Source organism: Gadus morhua, chromosome 18, assembly GCF_902167405.1.
Source record: "Gadus morhua chromosome 18, gadMor3.0, whole genome shotgun sequence".
In the NCBI taxonomy this organism is placed as follows: Eukaryota; Metazoa; Chordata; class Actinopteri; order Gadiformes; family Gadidae; genus Gadus; species Gadus morhua.
This window is the reverse complement of record NC_044065.1, coordinates 23,776,653-23,804,142: the sequence shown is the minus strand read 5'-3', so window position 1 is coordinate 23,804,142 and position 27,490 is coordinate 23,776,653. Positions and strand designations below refer to the sequence as shown.

The following is a 27,490-nucleotide window of genomic DNA, read 5'->3' as shown; positions in this document are numbered from 1 at the left end:
TTGATAGCATCGCCATGTCATGGCGATAGTAGTCATGAGTATTACTGAGACAAAAAAGGGTTCAGCCGTAGACACAGTATAAAGGAAGTTTCACATAATCTGCTGAACCCAAGGTTGCCTACATCAAAGCAGGGCAACTTTCGCATTCATGCTGTAACCACTAAGAGAGTAAACAAAGGGAAACTTAGACACACTGCTAACCTCACAAATCTCATATCTATTGCCTCCAAACCAAAAACAACCTTAAAGCCTATCAACAACACCATCAGGATGGCTCTACTTAATGTGAGGTCTCTTAATAAGAAATAATTTTTAGTTAATGATTTTATTACCGCATCTAAACTGGATTTTATGTTTTTAACTGAAACATGGCTGGAACAAATTAACAGTGCAACCGTTCTGATAGAGACAGCTCCTCCCAACTATAACTTTTTTGATGCATGTAGATCTGGAAAAATAGGTGGAGGGGTTGCTGCTATATTTAAAAATGTATTTCAGGGGAAACAGATGTTATTTGGGGATTTTCCATCGTTCGAATACCTTAGTGCTGTATTGAAATGCTCCCCCAGAGTTCTCCTATTAATTATTTACAGGCCACCCGCATATTCTGCAAATTTTTTCAATGACTTCACAGAACTATTGTCTAGCATCTCCACAGAATTTGACTGTCTAGTTATAACTGGTGACTTCAATTTTCATACTGATGATTTGAATGACAAGTGTGCAAAAAAACTTTTTGCCATTTTGGACACATTTGAACTGTCTCAACATGTGAAAGAGGCTGCTCATTGTAAGGGGCACACTCTAGACCTGGTTAGCACAAAGGGCCTCAATATTTCTGATCTCTCTGTGACTGATCCTTCCTTGTCTGACCACTTTTGTGTTTTCTTTAACATATCTTTTATTCCAGATATACAGACAAAATCGTTTTGGTGTACCCTCCGCCAATGTTCTTCAGTTTTATCAACAGCCTCTGTTATCTTAGCTTCAGATGCTACTCCCTTTGTGGTGACCTCCAGCCTCATCTCTCAAAATCAAACACTGTCAAAAAACGGTATATCAATGAAGATTCAAATGTACTTTTTAAAAAGGCCATCTCCTTGCTACCACCTCTAAACCCATGTTCTCCTGATGATCTTGTAGAAAACTTTAATTTGAAAATTTTGAAAGTCATAGATGTCATTGCACCTTATAAGGTTAAAACTATTTCTGGAAAGCAAAAGGCACCCTGGAGAAAAGCTGCTTCTGTAACAGCAAAGAAAAAGGAATGCAGGAAGGTTGAACGCATCTGGCGTAAAACAAAACTTCACATTCACCATGATATCTATAAAGAGAGCCTCCGTGCCTACAATTTAGACTTAAAAAATGCTAGAGAAACATTTTTCTCCAATATCATTAAAACCAACACTAATAATGCAAAAACCCTATTTGCAACTATTGACAGACTGACCAACCCCCCAACAGAAATTCCACCTGACCTCCATTACAGGCAGAAATGCAATGAGTTTGCAGCTTTTTATATTGATAAAATTGAAGGTATCAGACGCCCCATCAATATCTCCACTTCAAACTAAAATGTTGGACTACCACCCTGTTCAGGCAAAAATTACGTGGCAAGGATGGCATACTTTAATGTTATAGACTCTCAAAATCTTGTGGAAACTGTGACACAACTAAAGCCATCCACCTGTTGCCTTCATACTATACCTACCAACCTCTTTAAGAATGTTTTCGACTGCCTAGCAGTAGACATATTGCAGATAGTTAACAACTCTCTCCAGTCAGGCAATTTCCCAAAAGCTTTGAAAACTGCAGTTATTAAACCCCTTTTAAAAAAGCGGAGCCTAGATGCCTCTATTATTAACAACTACAGACCAATATCGAATCTACCCTTCATAAGTAAAATCATTGAGAAAGTTGTCCTCCAGCAACTAAATCACTTCCTGGCATCAACTGGTTGCTATGACACCTTCCAATCAGGATTTTGACCCCTACACAGCACTGAGACCGCCCTTATTAAAGTTGTAAACGACATCCGTCTTAACACAGACTCTGGCAAAACCTCAATACTAATGCTACTTGACCTCAGTGCTGCATTCGACACTGTAGACCATACATTACTTCTGGAAAGGTTAGAAAACTGGGTGGGGCTTTCAGGCACTGTCTTAAATTGGTTCAGGTCCTACCTACAAAATAGGAACTACTTTGTTTCCATTGGCGACTTTGTATCAGAATCAAACAACGTGACATGTGGAGTCCCACAAGGTTCGATCTTAGGACCCTCTTTATTCAACATCTACATGCTCCCACTAGGGCAAATCATGCAAAATAACAATATTGACCATCATTGCTATGCTGATGACACGCAAATCTATGAAACGCTATCACCAAATGACTATCGGCCCATAGATCTGATGTGTCAGTGAATTGAGCAAGTGAAGGAATGGATGTGCCAACATTTCCTTCAACTAAATGAGGACAAAACAGAGATAATTGTATTTGGTTCTAAAACGGAAAGGCTTAAAGTAACCCAACACCTTCACTCTCTGTCCCTGAAAACCTCAATCAAAGCCAGAAATCTAGGGGTTATCATGGATTCAGATTTACATTTTGACAGTCACATCAAATCAGTTACAAAATCGGCATATTATCACCTTAAAAATGGAGCAAGACTTAGAGGGCTCATGTCCACCGAAGACTTACAAAAACTTGTGCATGCCTTTATCACTAGTAAGCTTGATTACTGCAATGGTCTCCTTACAGGTCTCCCAAAACAAACTCTCAGGAAGCTTCAGCTTGTTCAGAATGCTGCTGCTAGAGTTCTAACAAAGACCAAAAGATTTGATCATATTACACCAATTCTGAAATCGTTACATTGGCTTCCTGTAAGTCAGAGAATTGATTTTAAAATCATGTTGCTTACCTATAAATCCCTACATGGTTTAGGCCCAAAATATTTAACTGATATGCTTCCACTACATCAGCCTTTTAGACCACTAAGAAGCTCCGAGCCCAATCTGTTAATTATCCCCAGAGTAAACACAAAAAACATGGGAAAGCAGGATTTAGTTACTACGCAACAAATAGCTGGAATAAACTCCCAGAGGATTTAAGACTTGCCCCAACTCTGAGCACCTTTAAAACAAGACTGAAGACTTGTTTGCTTTAGCTTTCTGCTAAATAACTTTGCCTTTATTTTCTATTTTAATACTAAAATGTCTTTTTAACTTTCTATTTTTTGCATGTTTTTCTTTTACTTACCTATTATTTTATTTTATTGTATGACACTGTTTATATGTGAAGCACTTTGAGTCTGCCTTGTGTATGAGAAGTGCTGTATAAATAAAGTTGCCTTGCCTTGCCTACATAGACTAAAAAAACGTAAAGCAGGTCTAATAAGTAAATCTTTCTGGGTTATTCTCAGAGATTCTTAGCTCTTTTCTATCCTTTATATGGCATCTATATTATACTATTAAATATTAATATATCTCATGATGGTGTCAGCGCCAGGGTCTTCTTACCATAAAATGGTGAAAACACTTCAAAGAAAGTAAAGTGTGCCACTCTTCATTAGTTGTAATAGTATTTGTTATTGTAAGTGTCCATCTGTTATGAAATGTCTAAAGTCAGTAGAGGAAAAACCTTCTAAATTAAACCATAAAAAATTAAAAATAAAAACCAACCATTTTTTTTTATAACAAATGCTTATTTTTTTTATTGGCTTTTCTAATCCATTCATAAAGTTAACCGTTACAGCCCTGGAAACCATTTCACAAAGGGATGCACAAGAAATCCAACCAAAGGGAGAACGGAGGTTCTGCTACAAAATCTGGTGTTGAGATGACCTGAAGGAAGCCATAGAAACATGGTATCGTCATGCAGGTCAGATCAAGACACCCAAAACAAATGAACACATTTTTAGTGTTTTGTACATTTTTGTAAACAATGTCCTTCTACAGATCATATAAAAACACGTTATGGCGAGTAACAGAAATACCGGATATAGGATGAGAAAAAAAAAATCGTTCTCCCCTAGGCATCGAGAATTGAACACTGCACGGCGTGAATGCTTTTACAGACCCAAAAGAAAATAAAAATAAAATTATACATTTGCATTTCAACAAGTCAATTGCAGTCTCAAAAAAAGAAACAATGTAAACACGGGTGCTGTGTCAGATGATTAAACAACCTATCCTACAAATGTTTCCATAACATACAAGAAACGCACATCCCTGCCTTTTAACGCGTCAATGATATGAGGTATATTTAGGTCAATCCTATTGGTGGACATTTCTCTCCCCCGTCCATCTTTTGCTCCATCTCTTAACTGCTTGTTCCTCCCTCTTCGCTGAAAGCATAGTGTGTGTGCACGTGAATTAGTAAAGCTGGTCATCAGTCAGTCTTTGTTCCCTGCAAACCGATGTGCTTCAAAGTCTCTTGGTTGTAGAGCTCACAGATGTAGGAGAAGTTAGACCCTGGCTGGCCGGACAGCGCCCCTGGAAGACAGCGATGGCCATGGTTCTATTGTGAGCACACGACCGCCCTCACAAGAGCGTGGGGGACTGTATAAAATACTAGTTGTTGGTAGTTGCAGTGGGGTGTGGGGGAGTTAAGAGGCGTAGTGTGCCCTGGATCACTGCAGTGTGTGATCTTTGGGGTTGATAAATCAAGGAAGTGGCAATAAAGCGAAACAGGATTGTTTTTTTGAACATGCTTCAAACTAGGCGTGTGCAGCGAGAGGAGAATAAATACAATGTAACAGGTTATGGACGCATCCAGTTGTCAGAACTTCCCAACAGTGTGATATAAAAAAAGAAAAACATCGTCATAAAAAATAAACAGCGGTTCCAGCATTTCTGTCCCTCTCTCAAGACAACTTAAATACAAAAGAGGTACTCGCAGAATATTGTATAGTAAGAAAGTTATGGCATTTCATATTTTTTACATTACCCACCCACCCATTAAAAGAGTACATCTAAATGCCCATGCATATCAACTCTTATCTAAGCCCATAGACTCCTTACTCCCCGTTCACAGTTTTCTCCTCGTTAAAAAATAATATAAACCCATCAGTCAACACGCACGTCCGGATGGGTTCCTGTCAGATCAAACATTGTTTTTGTTTAAAAAAGAAAAAAAAAGTGCTTTTTGATTAATTTGACGAACTGGATAGTCCCAGCGAGGATTGGAATAGACCAGGTATACAGCACGCCCTGCCGACGTACAGGAGTCCTGCGCTCAGGAGCACAGCCGTTAACCAGGGGCACAGCGGTTAACCAGGGGCCACAAGGTTAACCAGGGGCCACATGGTTAACCAGGGGCCACATGGTTAACCAGGGGCCACATGGTTAACCAGGGGCCACAGCGGTTAACCGGGGGCCACATGGTTAACCAGGGGCCACATGGTTAACCAGGGGCCACATGGTTAACCAGGGGCACAGCCGTTAACCAGGGGCCACATGGTTAACCAGGGGCACCTTTGGTAACCAGGGGCCACATGGTTAACCAGGGGCACCGCGTGTAACGGGGGGGGGGGGGGGTATTTTCGTTGACCGCTGGCCTTAAAACGTACCAAATATCGATCGTTTGATTTGGGTTAACAGTCTGGTGTGAGCGAGCGTTTAAAAACAACAAGAATCCATTTGAACTATTGTGCACAAGTGGCCCTTTATAAAAAAGAAATCTTTAAAAGTAAAACATGCGTCAGTGGATATCTTCACATCGACACAACTGTACCATAATCTCGACAAAGCTGTACAGAAATCAAAACATGAAAACAAAATGGAAGCTTCTGGAACTTTTTCGTGAGTAAAAAAAAAAAAAAGAAGAAAAAAGAAAGCTTTTTAGTCTTAAAGTACACCTGTAAAAAGTGAACTAATTGCATCTCAAAATACAATTCTTATTACACAATTTTGCCTATTTCCTGAGTTAATACATTTTGTAACAGACAATATATACTTTTTTTGCCATTTGAATTCTGGGCCTTTCCCTGCAACAAACATTATTGAAACGATCAACATCATCAGTTATTACTTTACAATGGCCTGGTGATCACTAAAACACAAGTTTCAGAGTAAGAAATTCAACAAAAATAAATCAAGCATGTTCATAGCTACCCTCTAAATGTCTTTAAATTACATTTATATCTACGGTTTATGTTCATTTTACCCACTACTCTACAAAAAAAGAAAGACTAAATACATAGTACAAAAAAAATGAATATTTTTTTAAAATTGCATTTGAGGCCATGGAAGACCCTCCCTGGTAGAGTATCGACATTGGCAGTATTTCATTTCCGTGTTCTTCTGTTCATCTGTTCCTGTATGTTGCCGCGCTACGAGACGCAAAGTAAGAGAATGGGGGAGGGGCTCCCCTCAAGGAAGCCCTGTCCCCTGCCGGACCCAGGGCCGACACCTGACCCTTATCTGAAACTTTGGCTTGTCGGGGTCTTGACCCCCGCGCTCACCGGCTCGCCGACATCGGCCAGCAGACTGGTGTACCCTGAGAATTCGGAGACGGCCGTCCGTATGCGGGGGTCCGCCTCTCCCCCGGGGCCGTAGCCCCCCAGCGGCGTGTGGCGCCCGGACTTGAACTGGGAACCGAAGGCCTGCGCAAAGTTCTCTATCTGGTAGGGGGATTCCTTGGGCCCGTCCAGCGTCGCCGCCAGGTCCGGGTATCCCAAGCCGTTGGCAGTGGCTCCACCGCCCCCGGCCTTTGGGCCCGGGGCTCTCTTGGGGCCCTCCCCGGGGGACGAAAGGTCCTGGGGAGGCGGCAGCCCGAAGGCCCCGGGGGAATGCTGCTTCTCCAGCTGCTCCGTCAGCTCCTGGGAGGGGGTGAGCTGCTGCTGCTCCACGCCCAGGTGGAAGGCGGGCTGGGCGGGCGAGCCCACCAGCAGGCCGTAGTGGCTCGACTTGGAGCTGGCGGAGGAGGAGGCGGCGGCGGTCGAGGAGGCTGAACTGCTGGCGGACGGTGGTGGTGCCACCGGCAGCGGGGAGGCGATGGCGGGGGGGTAGACGCACTCCAGCGTCGACGTGGAGTACACGTGCTTCTCCGAGAACAGCGGCCCCGTGGGACTGGAGCTGCTCGCCAGCAGGGGGAAGGGCGTGGGGAAGGGCCCGCTGGGGCCCAGGCTGGGGAACGGGCCGCTGTGACTGGTGCGCTCCAGTGCCTGCAGGAGGAACTTTGAGTACTCGCTCATCACCACCGTCTTGTCCCCGCCCGACTCGTCCTCCTCCAGCTCGGGGGTAACGGGGGCGGCCGGCTGCAGGTCCACGTGGTGGGGGTGGTCTGAGAGGTCAAAGTTGACGTCGAGGTGGTGCTGGTGGTGCTGCTGCTGCTGCTGCTGCTGCTGGTGGTGGTGGTGGTGGTGGTGGTGCTGTGCGCCATCTGTCTTGTGGGAATAGTGCTCTAGCAGGCTCTGCAGCACCTCGTCCGGGATGCCTGATTTGTCGTGCTTGAGCTCCAACGGCGAGTTGTCCAGCATGGCCAGCGTGGGCTCGGGACCCAGGGGGCCCTGTTGGACGCCCGCCCCGTAGTCGCTATTGGCCGCGTGGAGGTAGCGCCGCTTCTTCACAAACTGCATGGCGTCGTCATAGTTGATGGTGGTGGCTGGGCCCTGTTTGGCTGGCCCAGGGCCCAGCAGGAGACCCATGCCGTCTGGGTCCCCGGACCCCGCCGCGTGCTCCGTGGCTCCGGGCTTCTGGGATAGGAGCTTCTGCCCGCCGGCGTCGTCCCCCAGAATCAGGCTCTTGCGGCCGGCTTTCTTGAACATTAGCTTGGGCGTGCGTATCTGCGGGCCGGATCCCGACAGCTGCTCCATGCCAAAGTTCTGCACGCCCATGTCCCCGGAGGACGACGACGCGCCCGCCACGTTCTTCTTCCTCTTGCGCTCGCCACCCTCGCTGTTTTTGGACTTGGCCCGCTTGCGGCCTGAGGCGGGGGCGTTTCCCTGAGTGAGCGAGAAGCTGCCCTGGCCCAGCTCCGCTTCGCTGAGCTCCAGCATGCTGGGGTCTAGGCCCCTCTTTATGGCTTCTCCACAGGTTCTCTTGTGCTTCAGTAACCGATCGGTTCTCGAGAAGAACTGATGGGGAGGGGGGGGAATGTAACAGTTTGACACGTTATGCCTTAAATCATCCAATTCTCAGTATAGGCCGTGTAGTAATCAGCTTGAAAGATTGGGATAGTGTGGGACACCTTGTATACAAAATAACAGTTCTATTATAGTATTGACATTATGAATATCGATTAATAAGGCATTTCCTATGTGCAAGCAGCGCATTTTAACATTTAGGATAGGGAAAGGGCATCGGACTACGATTTGGGTCTGGAACCCAGAACATTTAGGCTGGGTTTGGGTTAGACCCTTGGTGTTAGGGTTAGACCCACACTATCCTGCCCCGTTGGATTAATCATCAGCCGCCTTAGCAGGAGTGGCTGCTGGCCCCCTGATGAGCCCTACCTGTTGGCAGGTCTCACAGCGATAAGGCTTCTCGCCACTGTGCGTCCTCTTGTGTCGCTCCATGTGGTACTTCTGGATGAAGCGCATGTTGCACTGGTCACAGCAGAAGGGCTTCTCTCCTGCAGAATGAAGCGATGTGTATTAATATATAGAGAGAGAATGATCCCTTGGTTCAGAGAATTATCTATGGTGACATCAGGCTTCATGTACCTTACTCACTGCTAACAGAGCCGCCACCATTTACTACATCGACATTTTTATAAGTACCAATGCTTATTGTTAAATGTCCGAAGTTTGGACCCATCCCCCCTAGCTGGTTATTGCATGGGGTCAATAGCAAATACCCTAATCAAAAAGTAACCTCTATCTGAAGTTCCAGTGTGTTGTAATCATGTTGTAACAGAAACTATGCAGCATTCAACTTGGATCTCTGACCCCAAAGGGTCTTTCGAGCATTGTGATTACTATAAATTTAACATTAGCTCCTTCTTTCCCCACCTGTCTACTCTGTGCATCTCGAACTGAGAGCTTCAGAGTGCTTAAGTTTAAAACAGCTCTGTCGCTTTGAGTTTACAGAAGGGTAAGACCTATTATTTTACATGTATTCAGAAAGAACTAATGAAAACCGAGTTGAAAATCGTACAAGTGTGTATTGATATTTGTGTCACAAGAACAGAATTGGTTAGTTTTAAAGGCTATATTGTAACACTTTAAAAACATTTGTTGGAAAAACTATCAACCCTTGTATGCTTCAGTCTAGGTTGGTTAATTTCTGCCCTACCTTCCTGACATTTTCCGGATGTCACAGTAAAGCACTGTATTTGTGCACAAAGAACCATGAATATAAATAAAGGTTGACACTGAACTGCTGGTGATAGAAGTCATTGTACCATATTTGACTTTCTAGCCTACAATGCCATGTCTAATGAGAAATAAGCCTACTCAGTAGGGGTGTAACGATTCATGCGATGCATCGATTGTCAGTCCTACCGATTCAACTAAATCGATCTGCTAAAATAAATAAATAGAATGAATCGCTTTGGCTTCACCAATAATCAATATAAATGCTTTAAATCGTATGAATCGATTATGATTAATGTTTTAAGACTTTAGTTTACACGTTTATTTTGTGAAATGCAGCTTGGTAATCCGTAACTCGTCATCAGTTAGTCAGCTCATTTTTTTCACCTTTCAGAAGAATAGAGTCTCACTCACATTATTGCATTCACGGATATAGAATTTTGGTTCAAAGTTACTGCATCGAATCGTGGTTTACAGAATCGAATCTTTCCAGTATGGCTGCTATACATACAGACATGCTTTAAGTTGACGTTTTTTTTTAATTCATTAAAATTATTATTTATTTTTTTATAACGCGATTTGGAAATCTAAAAATCGTTCCGTCCATTCATCTCCGCATAGCACTCGTTCTCCCCGTCATTCTCGTACACACACACACACACACGGAGCGAGAGCGACGATACGCTAACACATGAACCCACCGATGTCACCCGTCGCTTAGCAACCGGACACGCTGGGGTTGATAAATTACCGGACTACTGTAACTACTACGGAGTGATAATAACAAAGATGTGAATCAGGCAATAAATCCAATTTCCTTGACAGCGGTAAAGTTCGGTGTGCATTAAAGTACAGACGGAGTGGACCAATTGCGAACTACTGCAGCTGCTCTAAGTTAAACGCCAAACTAATCTGAATAAGTGTTTATAGCGGACTACACCACCTCTTCTATTCCGCATAGAATTCTATTCCGAACCGATTGAGGCGTATGTATATGATACTTTTCTATTCCGATTGAGCTATTCTTCCACAACTATGCGGATCAGATGTGTCCGCATGTAAACGCGGAGTTACATGCACACTCACTGACGGCTGATTCGCCCGCGCCTCCTGTCCACGCGCAATGGTTGAGGTCAATGGAAAAATATATTTGGCACAGAGAAGACGGTCTGCGACATTTGCAGTTTACCAAAGGTTAGTATGATATACTGTGGTCTAACACACTTGCCCAAATTTTTTGTTAACTCAGAAAAGGTCATATTAGCTTTATGAACTCAACGTTATTGATATTGAACATCCCGCACCCGTCATCATAGACAACGTCGTTGGTAACGCAGCGAACACTGCGATTAAGATGAAATACGGTTATAGTTTAGATAGGCCTATACGGTGCCCATATCAAAAAGAATAGAAAACAATTATTACATTCTATTCTTAATATTATTTTATTCTGACTCTGAATGTTTGTTGCTTTAATCCAGATGAGTATTGAAAGTTTTTTCTGCACCAAAAACGACGCGGAGCAGCTTGAGGAGGTAGTTAGCTTAGTCTGAAATCATGTTGAACAGTCAAATGGCTGTGGCTAGTAAATGTTTATTAAATATATAATAAATTTATTTTGAATGTTCCTAGGCATCAAACAGTGCTGAACAACCCAGTGCTTCTCAGGGGCCGGGCTGTTCAGGAGAGATACTGATTAATATAGGCCAGGAGGACAGCAGACAAATGTTGCTGAAACAACAGGTGAGGTGGAAACAGATTAGTGTAGATTTTAACTTTAAAAAAATAAGTAGGGAAAGTAATTTCGATCCTTCTGTTCCTGGTAGAGAAAATGTGCTGATCTGTTCATTGTAGGTCATCCAACCCTACATTACTGGCCTGGAGACAGAACTGAAAAGGAGGTTCCAGGAGCTGGACATCCTAGGAGCCTTGTCCTGAGGTACAATCATTATAGTATAGTGGCCCATCATGAAATCTGATTCATTTTGAAACATTTTTAGTTTGGTCATTTGGTCTGTTGACAATCGCAACATGCAATATTATCTGCAGTATAAATTCAGTGTGATGTTCAATATTCACTATTTTTTGCTTCCTAAGCACAATAGCTCATTGAGAGCAGATTTATTTCAGATAGGTCTCGTTAACACATATTTCCCCAATGCAATACGATGACCGTGATATTAGAAACACTTCTTTCTTAACAATATCAGTGGTTTAGAGTGTGACAGATCGTTCAATGTCTTTAGAACAAGACCAATCTGAAAGACATCCTTTTTCAAAAAGCTATTTGGTTTTATAACAAAATATTTTCAATCGTTCAGGTGTGGACATGGCGTACTGTGGACGTGGTCTAGTGTTCAGTGTGTATGGAGAGGTAGAAGGGTGGAGGCTCACCACTGTGGATCTTCTCATGTCTCTGCAGCAGGTACTTCTGGATGAAGCTCATGTTGCACTGACTGCACCGAAAGGGCCTCTCACCTGTGCGATCAAGAGTACAACCACCAGCTCACCACATTATTTTACACTCTACCTGCACCCGTCACACCGCCCCTCCCCCAGCTCAGTGCTCCTTCGTAAAAGGCAGTTTCACAGGATGAGGCCACTTGCTCACCGATAGCTACAGGCTTGATAGGCCCTTGAACCCAGTACCTTTCAGCTGGGGTCCATCATCCTAGCCCCCACACTAGCAGGTGTGAAGTATACAACATCTCTCACAGGGTCATTGTTGCAAGGTAACCATGAAGTTAACTAATAACATACCCAAGTTTCAATGTGAGAATATACAGGCCTGTATTATTCCTACACATGAATGCCCGGTCATTACAAGTCTCATAAGGTTCCCATCTTTTGGTACAACTGGAAATTACTTTTTTTATTAGAAAATATAGATGTTGAGTACATATACCTTCAGTCTAGGACTTCTTAATAAGCCCTGTGATAAATTCTAAAGAATGATTTTGTGTAATGAATTAATAAATCCACCAATTAATAAGTTAAATAAATACAAAAGACACCATTTAGCCATATACAAACCACTGATAATAACCCAAATAAATATTGTGGGGTTTAGATGGTATTTGGAAGCCCATGGTTCATGAACTGGTGTCCAGTTCCCAGCAAAGAGGTGACTAGTGGGACGTTTCCACCGGTGGGTGCGGTTCGGTTAGGTAAGAATAGGTATGGAACTGTTCGCGTTTCCATCGCCCAAAGTGGGCGGGGGCCAGACTTAGCTGGGTATAGCTGTACTTATCTCTCAGTGCTCCTCCGTTGGGGTACCAAGCGGTCTGAGAGGTTGCCAACAAGTTCAAACTACACACGCAGTGTGTTGATTGGTCGAGAGAATCATCACTCCCGTGCGACAGGGGGATAATAAAAATCATACACATTACCCTCAAGGTATTTCTGGACAACGGCAAAAGCTTTTTTATTGAAGAAAATGTCACGAAAAAGTTTGCCGTCCTTCTTGGACATCCTACATTGTTGCTCTTTGTTTATTGTGTAACATTCTTCTTTTCCTTTGATTTATTAGCAGGCTACAATGTGTCGGGCTGCTATGAGGTGTCACAATGCTTACGTAGATGCCGCGGAATCGCCATCCAGCTTAAACCCCGCCCTACCATAAAGGTATTGTCGGCGGTGAAAACGCGAGCCGTATCTGAGCTGTGCCTAACCGGCCGGTGGAAACGCACCATAAGGCTTCTCACACTAGTGAGTCACAGCCGATCAAGGCTTTCCACACTAGTGAGTCACAGCTGACTCCCAGCTCGCTTCAGTCCTAGGTCTGCTTATAGACCTGGCACCAGAGGCTTGCAGTGTAGGACATAAAACATATCACACGGACTAGGTCACTGCCATCTCCGGAGTAGGGCAACATTATTATTAGTATCCTTGCTCATAACGTGTTGTGATAAGGAGATAGCGAGTCAATTGCCTGTTATATTTCATTTCTGAGACAACATTGCCGGGCTTGGACCGTGTTCATCTGGGACGATTGAGGGCAACTCCTGAGTCAAAGAGCAGGAGGGTAAAACAGAGGGCACAGAGATGAGGCTGGTGCAGGGAGGTGAAGCTGCTGGGACCACCGAGAGCCACTCACCTGTGTGGATGAGCACGTGTCTGCGCAGATGGTAGGAGCTGCGGAAGGCGGCGCTGCAGTGCTCGCAGATGTGTGGTTTTGAGCTCGGCGACAGGCAGGAGCCGTCTGGGTCCAGCAGCATTGCCTGAAACCAAACGCGTGTTGAACCTTTTTACTATTTATCGAAATGAGGACTAGAGTTAACTAGAGTGCTTATGGATAGGGTCAGAACTGACATCACAGAGGGTGTGGTGGTGAGGCTGCAGGTGAGTCTCAGGAAGTGCGACACTACATGTTTCCCAATTAGGGCTGCAGCTATCGAATATTTTAGTAATCGATTATTCTACCGATTTTTCCATCGATTAATCGAGTATTCGGATAAAACATGCATTGCTTAATTGAAAAGTAATTATAAATAAACATGAGAAAATAAGTAACACATGTCAATTAATAATGAACAACCAATTTGTTTCCTTTTTTTGAAAAATCAACATTTTTTATTTCAAAAGGCATGGAGTAGCAAACCATATTTTCTACCAAAAGTACCAATTTAGAAAACACCCATTCTACTCGGCGGTCTGCCAAGTTGAATGGGTGTTTTCTGTTGAGATGCTGCAGCATGGATGTCGTGCTGCTGTGGTACGCCAGCTCGGTCTTGCAGTGGACACACACCACAGTCTTCTCATTAATGTTCAACCCATTTGGCTCTCCTCACTATTTTCGCTCATGTCTTCCATTTTAGCAAGTGCTAATGTTGGCCCCTAAACAAGTCAAAACATGCCCCGTCTGTCCGTTCTGTGGGTTGCGTATGCGCCGGTTGTGTCACACTAAAAATGGTCCGTGTGTAAAACTGTGACCTCAGCTGTAAAATTAAATAAACGATGACTCGAGGCAAGAAAAATTCATCGATCCTTTTTTGCAATTGAATTATTTGAATCAATCGATGAATCGTTTCAGCTCTATTCCCAATGTGAAGGAAGCATGCGCAACGGCTTGCCTTTTAAGGACGCTACGTCATAGAACGCCTACAAGCACTGTTCCAATATTGAGAACACTCGGAAATTCACGCCCTTTTCGCGTCCTTTATATTTGAGAATTCCGAGATTTTTCAAGGATGCATCGATGGATCCTCAATGAACAAAATGATCCACAATCCTTTGCGTTTACACTAGTGATGGGTCGGTCGCGAAAGATTCGGTCAGAACGAACAAATCCTGAAGGTGAACGACAAGAACCGATTCCCAAAACAAGAGAACTGATTATTTATTCCTTTTTTTAAAACATAACAAAAATATGAATAAAATATACAAACGAACAGAGCGTTGTCTCCCTGCGACCTTACATTGATTGAGTCTAATACGTTCTCATCGAATCAGCCAATGAGAGCAGGTAGCAATCGCGTTGCCATGGCCCATGGGTAAACAAATGATAAGGCACCGCCACACAAGTTAACTAACGATAGCTGTACGCTTCAATATCATGGAAGCACTTTATGTTTTCTTTTTATTTTGTTCTATATCACAATTGCATGATTTAATAAAGTATTGTTTTTACCTACCATTACGAGTCTTTTTTGGTCTAGTTGCTAACGTGCTTCACTGCTTATTAGCGCTACTTGGAAGACATTTACATTAAGGGCATTTAGCGGACGCTTTTATCCAAAGCGACTTACAATAAGTACATCAATATATCTCTGTCTGTACAGAAAGGATGTTCATAGAACCAAGTACAAGTACAACAATCGCTAGGCTAATCAATTCCCCGTGTTACAGCAATGATAGCAGCTACTGCAGTTGCTAGTACTATAAGTATTATAATACAATACAACACAATACAATACAGTGTACAATGGTGGTCAGAAGGGGGAGGGTGGCTATGCAGTGTCGAGGAGGACTCTGAACAGGTGAGTCTTGAGTCTTTTTCAAAAGATAGTGAGCGACTGTGCGGTCCTGAGAGCGTCAGGGAGCTCGTTCCACCACTGAGGCCCCAGAACCGAGAAAAGTTGTGTTTGCTGAATGGCATTCAATTCTTACTGCATCCCATTATGTATTAAGGATATTTATGAAAAAAAAGGCACGTATATCTATACATTAGTGCTGTCAGTTAAACGCGTTATTAACGGCGTTAGCGCAAACCAATTTTAAGGGCGTTAATTCTTTTATCGGGCGATTAACGCTTTATTTTTTATTCTTTGGCTCAAAACAAAGAAGCAGTAGCCTGACTGCTATGTTAAAAGGCAGTTTGTTCGTTTGTTCATTGTTTAATTGCACTATAGGCTGAGTCCTAGTTTACCTTTGCACTTTGTAATATTTTTTTGCATCGTCCTGTTTTGATCAGTATATGCCAATGTTATCAATAAAAAAACATTTGCACAAGCCAAGCCGATGCACTTCTCCATGTTGATAAGCATTAAAATGAGAAAAATTAATGTGACCAAGAAATCAAGGGATATTTAGCATAGGAAAAAATTGCGATTACTCGCGATTAATCGTGAGTTAACTATGACATTAATGCGATTAATCACGATTAAATATTTTAATCGCTTGACAGCACCAATATATATACTTAATATTTATACTTAACCTGAGTAATTTCACCAGAACGTTAGAAAGTAGTAGGTTACATGCATGTTGATTACCATTTATTCCATAATTTCCAATTCTCTGGCAAATGACGTCACAAACCATCTGACCAAACGAACGAATCAAACAAACGAATCGTGAACGGAACTTAAAGAACTGATTCCCGGAAAAGAATTGTTTTGCCCATCCCAAGTTCAAAAGCGGCGCGGGATAATTAAAAATTGCGTATAGAAAACAATACACATTGCTTTACACAAGTGAAGTTATTTGAGCGTTTCAGAATTTTTTTGTGCCATATTGCTTTTTATAGATTACCGTAATTTTCGGACTATAAACCGCTCCTTTTTCCCAGTTTTTCGAGTCTGCGGCTTATATAACGGTGCGGCTAATCTATGGATTTTACAGGTTACAGACGAGTCCACCGACTTTAACTCTATCGGTGCGGCCACACCAAACGCGTTACTCGCGTTGGATAACGCGAGTAACGCGCCTAACCTGACGCTTGATCATTGTGTGGTGGTTCAACGCTTCCAACGCGTCAATGCGCCAACGCAGCTAGATGAGTCCATGTCCATGCAAGTGAACGGAGCGTTCCCTCTTCGTCATAACTATCAATCCAAACATCCTTCACATTCACCGAGCGAACATTATGAAAGTAAAATGCACATTTCTCGCTAAAAATGTTTCCATAAACGCATTTAAATGCGTAACTATGTTACTATTTCCACCCAGAATAAAGATAGTCGTCGGCCGTGGCTGCGCTGGAGTCCGAGGTAGGAACCCCAAACGCCGCCGTGTTTGGGTGATAGAGCTTAGATCGGGTTAGATTAAATAATCTCTGATATAAATAACAATCGGGTTAAATAACTTCACATGGTGTGTCTGGTGTGTTTCCAGCATTCGTAGTGTTGATCAGCAGAGAAATAGTCCGCCAAGACGTTGAGGTTGCTTAGCATCCAGACACTCTGTCCATGCAAGTGAACGGAGCGTTCTCTCTTCATCATAACTATCAAACCAAACATCCTTCACATTCACCGAGCGAACATTATGAAAGTAAAATGCACATTTCTCGCTAAAAATGTTTCCATAAACGCATTTAATGGAGTAACTATGTTACTATTTCCACCCAGAATAAAGATAGTCGTCGGCCGTGGCTGCGCTGGAGTCCGAGGTAGGAACCCCAAACGCCGCCGTGTTTGGGTGATAGAGTTTAGATCGGGTTAGATTAAATAATCTCTGATATAAATAACAATAATCGGGTTAAATAACTTCACATGGTGTGTCTGGTGTGTTTCCAGCATTCGTAGTGTTGATCAGCAGTGAAATAGTCCGCCAAGACGTTGAGGTTGCTTAGCATCCAGACACTCTGTCCATGCAATTGAACGGAGCGTTCTCTCTTCGTCATAACTATCAAACCAAACATCCTTCACATTCACCGAGCAAACATTATGAAAGTAACATGCACATTTCTCGCAAAAAATGTTTCCATAAACGCATTTAATGGCGTAACAATGTTACTATTTCCACCCAGAAAAAAGATAGTTGTCGGCCGTGGCTGCGCTGGAGTCCGAGGTAGGAAACCCAAACGCCGCCGCGTTTGGGTGAAGAGTTTAGAATAGAATAGAATAGACTTTATTTGTCATTGTGCATTGGATACACAACGAAATTCGTTTGTGCAACCACTAATAAAAGTGCAGTTGTGCTGGGTGGAGGGTAGGAGTGAGTGTAGTGTGATTATTAAGTTCTGTGATGGCCCTGGGGATGAAACTGTTCTGCAGTCTGGAGGTGCGGGCTGTAGTGGCCCGGTAGCGCCTGCCAGAGGGTAGCAGTGTGAAGATTGGGTTAGATTAAATAATCTCTGATATAAATAACAATAATCGGGTTAAATAACTTCACATGGTGTGTCTGGTGTGTTTCCAGCATTCGTAGTGTTGATCAGCAGAGAAATAGTCCGCCAAGACATTGAGGTTGCTTAGCATCCAGACACTGTCCATGCAAGTGAACGGAGCGTACCCCAGGCATGCAAACTGGCTCGGGGTGAAAAAGGTGAGAATGATGCGTGAGCTGAGAAAAACACAGACCCACTATAGGGTTCCAGGTTTATACTCCGGGGAGTTTTCTTTTACATTTTTTAATATATTAGGGTTAGTCACAAGCTAAAAAAAATTACAGGACTGCGCACAATTACGAACAAAGCATTAATTTATTATGTGCAAGGGCAGCCCCAATAGGTACATAACTTATTACAAAATTAAGAAAGAATATTGAGAAGAATAAAAAGAGGTGGGAGGACAGGGCAATAGGAGTATGCCATTATTTATTTTTCTTCTTGGCCTGGACCAGTGTCTCAAGGGCCCGCTTTCGCTGTTTTGCAGCATGCAAAACAGCGACTTCTCTCGGCTATATCGACTAGTATGTATCAACACAACTGGTGACCCGCTGAAAAATTCTCTTTTGGCGCGTTTCCACCGGAGGGTACGTTCGGTTCGGTTCGCAAAGTTGCGGCACGGTTCGCGTTTCCACCGCCAAAAGTGGGCGTGACATGGGGATAAAATAAACTGCGAGGTATTATTCTGGACAATGGACGTGTCGCGTAAAACGTTAGCTTGGGCGAACAAGGAGGTGGAGCATGGACCTATTAAAGAAGACAATACTTTATTAAAGCATGCAATTGTGATGTAGAACAAAATAGAAAGAAAACAAAGTGCTTGCATGATATTGAAGCCTACAGCGATCGTTACTTAACTTGTGTGGTGGTGCCTTATCATTTGTTTACCCTCACGTTGCCATGGCAACGCGATTGCACTCTCATTGGCTGAATCGATGAGAACGTTTTAGATAATATAAGGTTGCGTGGAGACGAAGCTCTGTTCGTTTGTATATTTTATTTACGTTACCATATTTTTGTTATGTTTGTTTTGGGAATCAGTTCTCGTCGTTCACCTTCGGGATGTTTACGTAGCTGCCGCGGCGATCGACATCCGGCCTACCATGAGGGTACTGTCGGCGGTGGAAACGCTCGGTGGAAACGAGGCATTTAAAGGCTCCGCTGGGCTCACGCTTGGCCGTTTCAGATGGTAGGCGACTTTCCGCTCACGCTGTCGGTTGGCCGCGCGGCTTCACGAGCGCGCGCATGCGTTCGACGAGCACGGAAGCGACAGTTCCACGGGAGTGCGGCCACTTGTCGTGCCGCCTGACAGAATGCTGCGCCTTCTCTCTGTCCGCTCGCCTCTCCATTGAGAATGTATTAGCAGGCGCTACAAGGACTCCATGGCTGGCCATCAGACCCCCCCCCCCCCCCCCCCCCCCCCAAATGTTTTCTCAACGGATCTCCACGAATCACACAAGTGGTCAATTTTGTCTTCAAAACGGCGAATTTCGCCGAAAGGTGACTAGTTTGCATGCCTGGTACCCTCTTCGTCATAACTATCAAACCAAACATCCTTCACATTCACCGAGCGAACATTATGAAAGTAAAATGCACATTTCTCGCTAAAAATGTTTCCATAAACGCATTTAATAGCGTAACTATGTTACTATTTCCACCCAGAATAAAGAAAGATGACGCGACGCTTCAACGCATGTAACGCGTCTACGCACCTATACCAATGGTTCCCTATGCAAAAATGCCGAGTTTGGACGCCCCTAACGCGAGTAACGCGGTTGGTGTGGCCGTACCGTATGGGCTCTATGACCGGTCCGCGCCCCGCCACCAGTGGCGGGCGCGGACCGGAGGAGTGCAGAGGTAGTGGGGACAGAAAATGCAGCTGCAATAGTTTGCTGACCTGCAATAGGTTTCATCTTTTTCTTTGGTGGCATTTTTGCGTTCTCTCTTCTCTGCCTGTTTCTCGAGAAAAACGGGATCTCGTTGGAAGCGCGATGTATGCGCAGGCGCCGTTTGGGCATAACAATATGGCGGCTTCCGTTCAATGTAGTTTTCATCACCACCACTGGATTATGTTTCATATATTTCATTACAGCACGTCCCCTAAAACGTTACAACATAATCGACACGAATGAGCACAGCATCGAGCAGTGGAAACGTGGGTTTATTTACTATGAAGTTCGTATTTTTAATTGTTGCAATGAAATCAGCGGTGACGAGCTAGTTGTTTTGGTAGCGGCTAAATTAGCATGTCGCGATACTTTGTACAGGGGATCACGTCTGCGCCGAGTAGATGCGCAGAGGGTTGAAACAGCGCTTGTCCGGTCTGCTCACAAGAAGGTTTCTTTGGCCAGTTACTGTGATTAAACACGAGTTGTTTAATGTTCACAATGTATCGTTTTTCATGGGGAAAATGAGATGCGTCCCCGGGACGCATGGATAGTGAGTTTAGTGCGTCCTTTCAGATTTTAATGCGTCAGGGACGCAGGACGCGTACCTAGCAACATCACTGCACCCGCGGCTTATAGTTCAGTGCGGCTTATCTATGTACACATCATTCAATTTAGCTGCTGCGGCTTATACTCAGGTGCGCCTTATAGTGCGGAAAATACGGTAATCAGGTAAATGCAAAAAATTCACCTGTGCGATTTCTTTCAAACGTTTTTGCAACGTAATGTTAGGCTATATTTTGCATTGATTGATTTGTTTTAATATGCAAGTAGCAGGGCTGTAACGATATGCGTATCGAAACCGAAATCATGACACTCAAAGCCACGAACCTGTCTCGCGGTGTGAGAAGGCAGAAGCGCGACACGCCCTTTCTAACTCCCATTATCCTCAAGTCCAGATCCAGCCACGTGATATGAGCCGTTAGTGCCAGGGTTTCCGTTGTCCGGTAATAGAAAAATTAAGTGTCAGACAAAATTGTATCTCTCCGGTCAAATTGTCAGATTGAAATTTGCTTATAAACTGTCTAAACACCAGTCTGCTGACACTGCCCCCTCTTATCGATGCCGCAAATCTGCGACGAGATGCCCTCGCTGTGATGACAGCGCTCCGTGGCTACGGAGGATTGCATTTCTCCACAGCCTGCGACGTCCTCATATACGATATGAACGACTTTTATCCAGAGTGGGCCAAGCGCGTAAAAATAGCCTGTGTGATCCCTGTCTCTAGTGTTTTGTTTGCTTTGACCGGCAGTCGGTCTGCTTATAGGTCGGAATGAAGCGGCCACAGATTATTGACAGGCTGGGTCCTTTTTTCTACCGGACTCGATTGTTTCTTCAGACACACATACACAGGCTACCGCTCGCTCTCCTCGCTCGTCAACTCACTCGTTGACGTCACTCCCACACACCCACACCCTTGCGCACACACATACGCTACTCGAATCACTATTCCTCGTTATTGCGAATCAGACGTTCATGTTTTTCCCATCAATTTGAAAGTTAGGCTATTAAACATGTTGCATTCTATACGGCCTGATTATCTCATTATTTAAGCTACATAGACTAATAAGCGATGATAGGATATTTGACCGAAAACAAAACCTATGCAGTCACTTTGACCGGCACCGGTTTTCCTAGCGGGAACACTGGTTAGTGATACCAAACTATTCAAATTACTATTACTTATTTGATATTAATATTTTCAAATACATAAGCCTAAACCAAAAAACTAGTTGAGGGTTTTTGCCTACCTGCAAGCATCCTCCAACTGCAATCTTTAGTTATTTATAAATTTTTCTATACTTAAATAAGATTCAGTGTTCCAAATTATTTGTTATTAAAAGTTACATTAAGTTAATTGTTATACAAGTATTGTTTAAATAAACTGCTTATTAAATTTAAAAAAATCGTGGGATGTTTCGAACCGTGGGTCAAAAATCGTGATACAAACCGAATCCTGAGTAGGTGTATCGTTACAACCCTAGTAAGTAGGTGGTGTTTAAACAAACTACTGTCGCCAATAACATTTTCAACTATTAAAATATTTATCACTGGAGCAATATTTAAAAAGCGGAAGCGCTTCAACATTAGCAAGTTGCTCCAAACTCTGAACGCTACAAACACTAAGCAGCACTCTAGCCTCATCTCCATAGGACGCGACTAGCAAGGAAGTGTTCTAGTAAGGCTGCAGCCTTCACTTTGGGAAACAGCCTCTTAGTTGAAAGTCTCTGGAGGTGGGTCTCTGTAGATGACTCGAAGTTTGTTGGATTAAAACAAAGGTTTTGTTGAGGACACAACTTTTTGGTTGCAACACTATACACAACAGGAATCAAAGCGCGGACTGGACACTTGGAGACGAGGTGGCTGTTTGCCTACGATGGCTGTTGACCTGCGGTAAGTACCTTGCACTTAACCCCCTAGATAGGCAAAAATTTAACTCACCCAGGGAAAGGGAAAGATTAAGACTAAACTGGATGACGATAGCCGCAGCAGCTACGTTAGCAATTTGACCTCATAGCAGCCCGACAGTGTAGCCTGCCAATAAATCCAAGGAAAAAGATGAACGCACACAATGAACAAAGATCAACAATGAAGGACATCCAAGAAGGATGTCTTTTGTGCAACGTTTTCTTCAATAAACTAAGCTTTCGCGGTTGTCCAGAAATACCTTGCGGATTAGGAATGGGCATGATTAATCGACGATCGACTAATTGATCATTAAGAATTTCGTCGATTACGTACATTTTTCATAGATTAAACTAATGCAGTGTGCAATTAAACATTTTACCACACGGGGGCAATATTTAAATTTGCGGCTCCTCCTCCGCAATAAACATCCCGCTTTGAACAACCAACATTCTGAAACACCCATTAACATCCACATTTGCCTCAAACAATGATAGGCTTACAGCCCATGTAAATAGTTGTGAAATAATGTTCTTGTTCTTTTAATTGTTTGTTACTCTGACCGTTCTGTTTGATATTGTGGATAGAATGTTAGTGAATGATTCAGAGCATGATGCATTTTGAATGGCATCACTTTTGGTTTTGTTTCTTCATTTTTCTTAAAACAATTGTTGCTGAAAATAAAAAATAGCCAAATTACAACCAATAGCTTCAGTCATTGAGGGCAAAAGTAGGCCCAATGATAGGCCCAGATTTTATTATTTAGTTTTACAAATCAAGAGTAGGTCTGATTTGACTAATTTTTTTGGATCCTTTCCTTCTGTCCTTGTAGTCCAAGACATGCTGCCCACCAGCTTTCAAAGTACAATGCTGCCACTGGTGGATTTGTATCAATTCACATAATCCCTCGGTGCTATTTTGTAGTTCACCAAAACACCCTGAAATAACTTGAGTCTCACATACTTATGCCACCACACGCCACTAACAGTGCAAGCAGGCTAATGGCAACCAAGTGTGCAGTCCTTCCTCCCTCACTTTAAAAACCACAAGCCGCCACTGAGCGAGCGAGAGCCATATATACACACCGCACTAGGGACGGGCATTTGAAGGCATATCAATTTTTCGATTTTATTTTTTCCGAGTTACCAGTTAACCGAACTACGAGAAAAGAAAAGTGTAGCCAACTCATAATGAAGCCTGAAGAACTTCCTTGATCTGGCCTTCACTAAACAAATATATTCGTTTTCCATCTATTAGTCAAATAAATAAGGAAATCAGATCCAATTGTTCAATTTATTGAGCATTTTAGAAGGAAAAAAACACTTGAAATCAGTATGCTGCCTCGAAACGAGTTGAAATTAAACCATCAATTTTGACAAGAATATGAATGAACAGTATTGCATACTTAAGGCACAAACTGAAATGAGATTAAAGTAAATTTAAGGCACAAACTGAATAGATTCAAGTAACTGAAGCACAACAGCAAAAAGTACTGGTGGGCTTGGATATCTACAGAACTCCACTTGCAGCGCATGGGCCTGCCTTGCATTACGCATGATGCGCATATAACAGAATGTGTATGACGGAAATACAGTTTGTCTAAAACGTTTCCAGTTAACACAACATATAAGCCCACCTACTGCTTGACTCATTCTTGTTCAAAAGAATGAGCATATCTACGTGCTCGGGGATAGGCGTGTGCGGAGGCGACTTACAATCAAGCCCGCCGTGGAAAAGACTCCGCTGGAACGGAGGTTGCCGGTATAGCCAAGTATTAAATGGCATTTGTATACACGTTTAATGAACAATATGTAATTAATATAGCTAATGAATATATTTAATTAACTTTAGGCAACATTTTAAAAGAATCAGATACAGCTAAAGTCGAATACCCACGTCATTTCGAATAACAATGCCCCTTCCTCATCACACACACACACTTTGATCCCTCACTGATTTTGTAAGTTTGCCCACTGAAAAATAAATGAATCGTCTATAATAGTAATGGTGGGTTTGTTTAACAGTGAGAGACAGAGAATCAAAAGGAAAATCATAAAAAACAAATACATTTAATTGATTTGCATTTCATGAGTGAAAAAAGCATTTCATCCCCTATCAACCATAAAGGATTCTGGCTCCCGCAGATTAGTCCTTTTGCTTTAAGATAGTACTCCCGATCTCGTTTAGTGCTGTTGCGATTAGTAGATTTAAATTTGTAGACAGAATTTCTTTAGGAGACAAGTCTTTTTACTATTTAATGCCTATTTATTTTTGTTCTTCTTTGTTCAGGGCCTTCTTTCTCAAACAGCTCACCGTAATTCACCTTCACACAAATCTGTGCGCTGTGCGCGAACTGTTGGTTAATCTGCCATCCTCTTTCTTTCCCCTCCCCTTCAATGCTTCAATGATATGAAAAAATTTCTGAGTTCTCAGAATCAAGTCGAGCAAATCAGACCAACTGGTAAAAGAGTGTGTCCCGGTTTTCAAACATACTGTATGAACCATAAAGTCTATGGACACCTCGGGACGGACTGGTCGACGCGCTGCAGCATCACTTACATGATGTTTTGATTGAAGATCGGCAGGCTGTAGTGGGTATGTGCGTGAATGAATGAACGTGTGTGTTGCGAACGTATGCGATTTCAAAGTAACAAACAAACTCAAAAACTATGCATGCATCCAAATCTTTGTTCAGAACAAAATAAACAAAATCAAAAACAGAGTTGCTTATCCTCTTCTAATCCTTTTTTCTTTTCAGAACTTGGGAATTAAATACAGCGCAAATAATAAGTAGAGTGGTGGAAACTAGGGATGGGCATGAGTAGTAAATTCCAAACTCGAGTGATTGAAGGAATTCCTCTAGAATTCCTTCCGTTTCATCAAATCTATTTTTAGAATGCAACGCATCTGCAGCAGGAATAGGCCTAATGATGAACGGCAATATTACCAACCAAACATGTAATGCTTATTCTCCATCAAAACAGTCAGAGTTATCAGAGTATTCATTATTTATTTTTGCAAACGTTCAAAACACATTTTCCTTACAAAAATAAATATGCGTCTCACAATTTAACGGTTTACCGCCTGTAACGATTTAAAAAAAAAAAATAACGAAACAAGTAGCCTAACCATTGCAATTAATTTAAAGCTGCAAATAAAACGGCAGCAAATGGACAATGGAAATACTCAGCGTTGTGATTTCTCTACACGGCCGGGATTACAGCTGCGTCTTGCGGCGGTGAAAATAGCCGACACACTTGGTTGCTGCGGGTCTGCTTTCCCGAACTCACCGTTGTGTTTCAGGAGCATATGTTGCCGCATAGTACTTGTAGTACTCTGGTAGCTCGATTTCGCTTGGCATATTTTACATTTCACCTTATGATCTCCTATTTCTTTAAAGTATTTAATTTCTTCGCTGCGCTTTGCTTTAACCGCCATCTCTTAACTTTTTGAATTCTGGCGTGCCTGCACACGGCACGGCACGCGCTACACAGAAATTTGATACATTTAATTTGCTTTGTGCCCACGGTAGGGCTGGGCGATATGACGATATCATACCGTGGACGATATGAAAGTGTCTACCGGGAGAGATTTGGCCATATCGTTTATACCGAGAGAGAAAAAATAAAAATAAATAAAAAAAATTATATTGCACTGCACCGACTGAAGCAAGGCAGGTGTGAGACTCACCTGTTAACTTGAAAAAAACGTGAAAAAAAATCTCATTTGTATTTAAGAAACAGTTCTATTTTTACCACCAGCTATTTGCACAGCACATAACTTTATTTTATAAGTGTATAATTAGTATTTAAAATATTTGTGTGATGCTGTGATTTTTATTTTATATTATATGCACTGACTGACAGCCAGGCAGGTGTGAAGCACACCTTTAAAAAAAAATGTTATTTGTATTGAAAAAACAGTTCAATGTTTACAAGATGTTTGCACTATATGACACTGCAGTTAATGACAGATTGTTCGCTACTTACTCCTTTGTAAGCATGGAAATTCAAGTTCAAAATAAAAGAAAAAACTGATCAAATGTGAAGTATGGTTATTTTAAGCCATTTATTATTTTAATTTACTTCAAAAAAAAACATATCGTGATATATTATCCATATCGTGATATAAAATTACTCATATCGTGATATAAGATTTTGTCCATATCGCCCAACCCTAGCCCACGGCATGCGTTAGTGGCGCCGCACAGAAAATTGATACATTTGCTTTGTGTGTATATGCAAACTCGAGTTTGCCTGTCCACCAACAGAGTTCATTTGTAACGAGGAGTACTCGAGTAATCGATTCCTCACGCCCATCCCTAGTTGAAACCAATGTTGGCGTCACCTGTGTGTGCCTTGCGCACCTGCGTTAGATTACTTAATATGACTTTGGTAGTAATGCCTAATTATAAAAAAATGTATTACCCGTTTAGATGACCGTATTTTCCGCACTATAAGCCGCACTGGGCCCCGTTTCCCGAAAGCATCTTTAGCCTAAGTGGATCGCAGAGTGGGTCGTAAGAGCATCGTACAGTTTTCACACCGTTTCCCGAAAGCATCTTTGGTAACGAACGTCTTAAAAACGTTCACGAGTCACGAGTAGCTAACGAGTGCTCCAGGGTACTCGTAGGAAACTAAGAGCCTCGTTAGCCTACCATAGCTTCAGTGGCGTAGCCAGCGGACATTCCTAGTATTGGATGCGTTTTATTATAACACATTGGTAATGGTGTATCACGTGCGTCTGAGCCTAATGTGGGCCATTATGTTCTTAGTTTGAGAGAGACAGTCCAGGAAATGTTTGAGCAGGCAGGGCACTTAAAATGTGTGAGAGAAAGTGGGGGGGATTTGTGCAGACTGACATAGGCTACTCATAAAACGTAGCATAAAATAATGTAAAAAAAGAAATAAAAAAAGAAATTATAAAAAGAAATATATTTTTTTATAAAAAACAAGCAAAGGAGCAGGCAAAAGGCTGGGATATGGTGGGGATTGGTCACGTTGACGGGAATGTTTAGTGACCATTGGGAGGGTGGAGGGGGTTAAAAAAAAGTCTCAATCACTCTTCGACGTGCATGAAAACCAGCCGCGTAGTTAAGAGGGAGGCCGTCCTCACACCGATCTTCCTCGTCGTCATCGTCCTCAATGTCCTCCGGTTCAACCAAAGCTACCCCAGCCTTAGCTTTAATGTTGTGCAACATAGCGGTCACACATATCACAGCGCATGACTTGGCCGGCGAAAACTGGAGCCCTCCGCTGGACTTGTGAAGGGATCTAAAGCGCAACTTCCACCTCCCGATCGTGCGCTCAGGATTAGGACTGCTATATATGTCGG

General features: G+C 42.8%; 1 protein-coding gene across 3 annotated transcripts in view; it reads right to left on the bottom strand.

Annotated features, from left to right (window-relative positions):
- Positions 1–3,699: 3,699 nt before the first annotated feature.
- LOC115531151 (zinc finger protein 281) overlaps positions 3,700–27,490 on the bottom strand; it is a 33,169-nt gene continuing 9,378 nt past the window's right edge. For 2 of the 3 annotated variants that reach the window (XM_030340240.1, XM_030340242.1), the window contains exons 4-7: positions 13,356–13,479; positions 11,654–11,746; positions 8,459–8,577; positions 3,700–8,080 (exon numbers count right to left, since the gene is read on the bottom strand). In XM_030340240.1, the coding sequence (XP_030196100.1) occupies positions 6,422–8,080; positions 8,459–8,577; positions 11,654–11,746; positions 13,356–13,479 (1,995 nt within the window). In that variant the 3' untranslated portion in view covers positions 3,700–6,421. The remainder of the gene's footprint in view (positions 8,081–8,458; positions 8,578–11,653; positions 11,747–13,355; positions 13,480–27,490) is intronic. The other variant, XM_030340243.1, reaches the window with a different exon arrangement.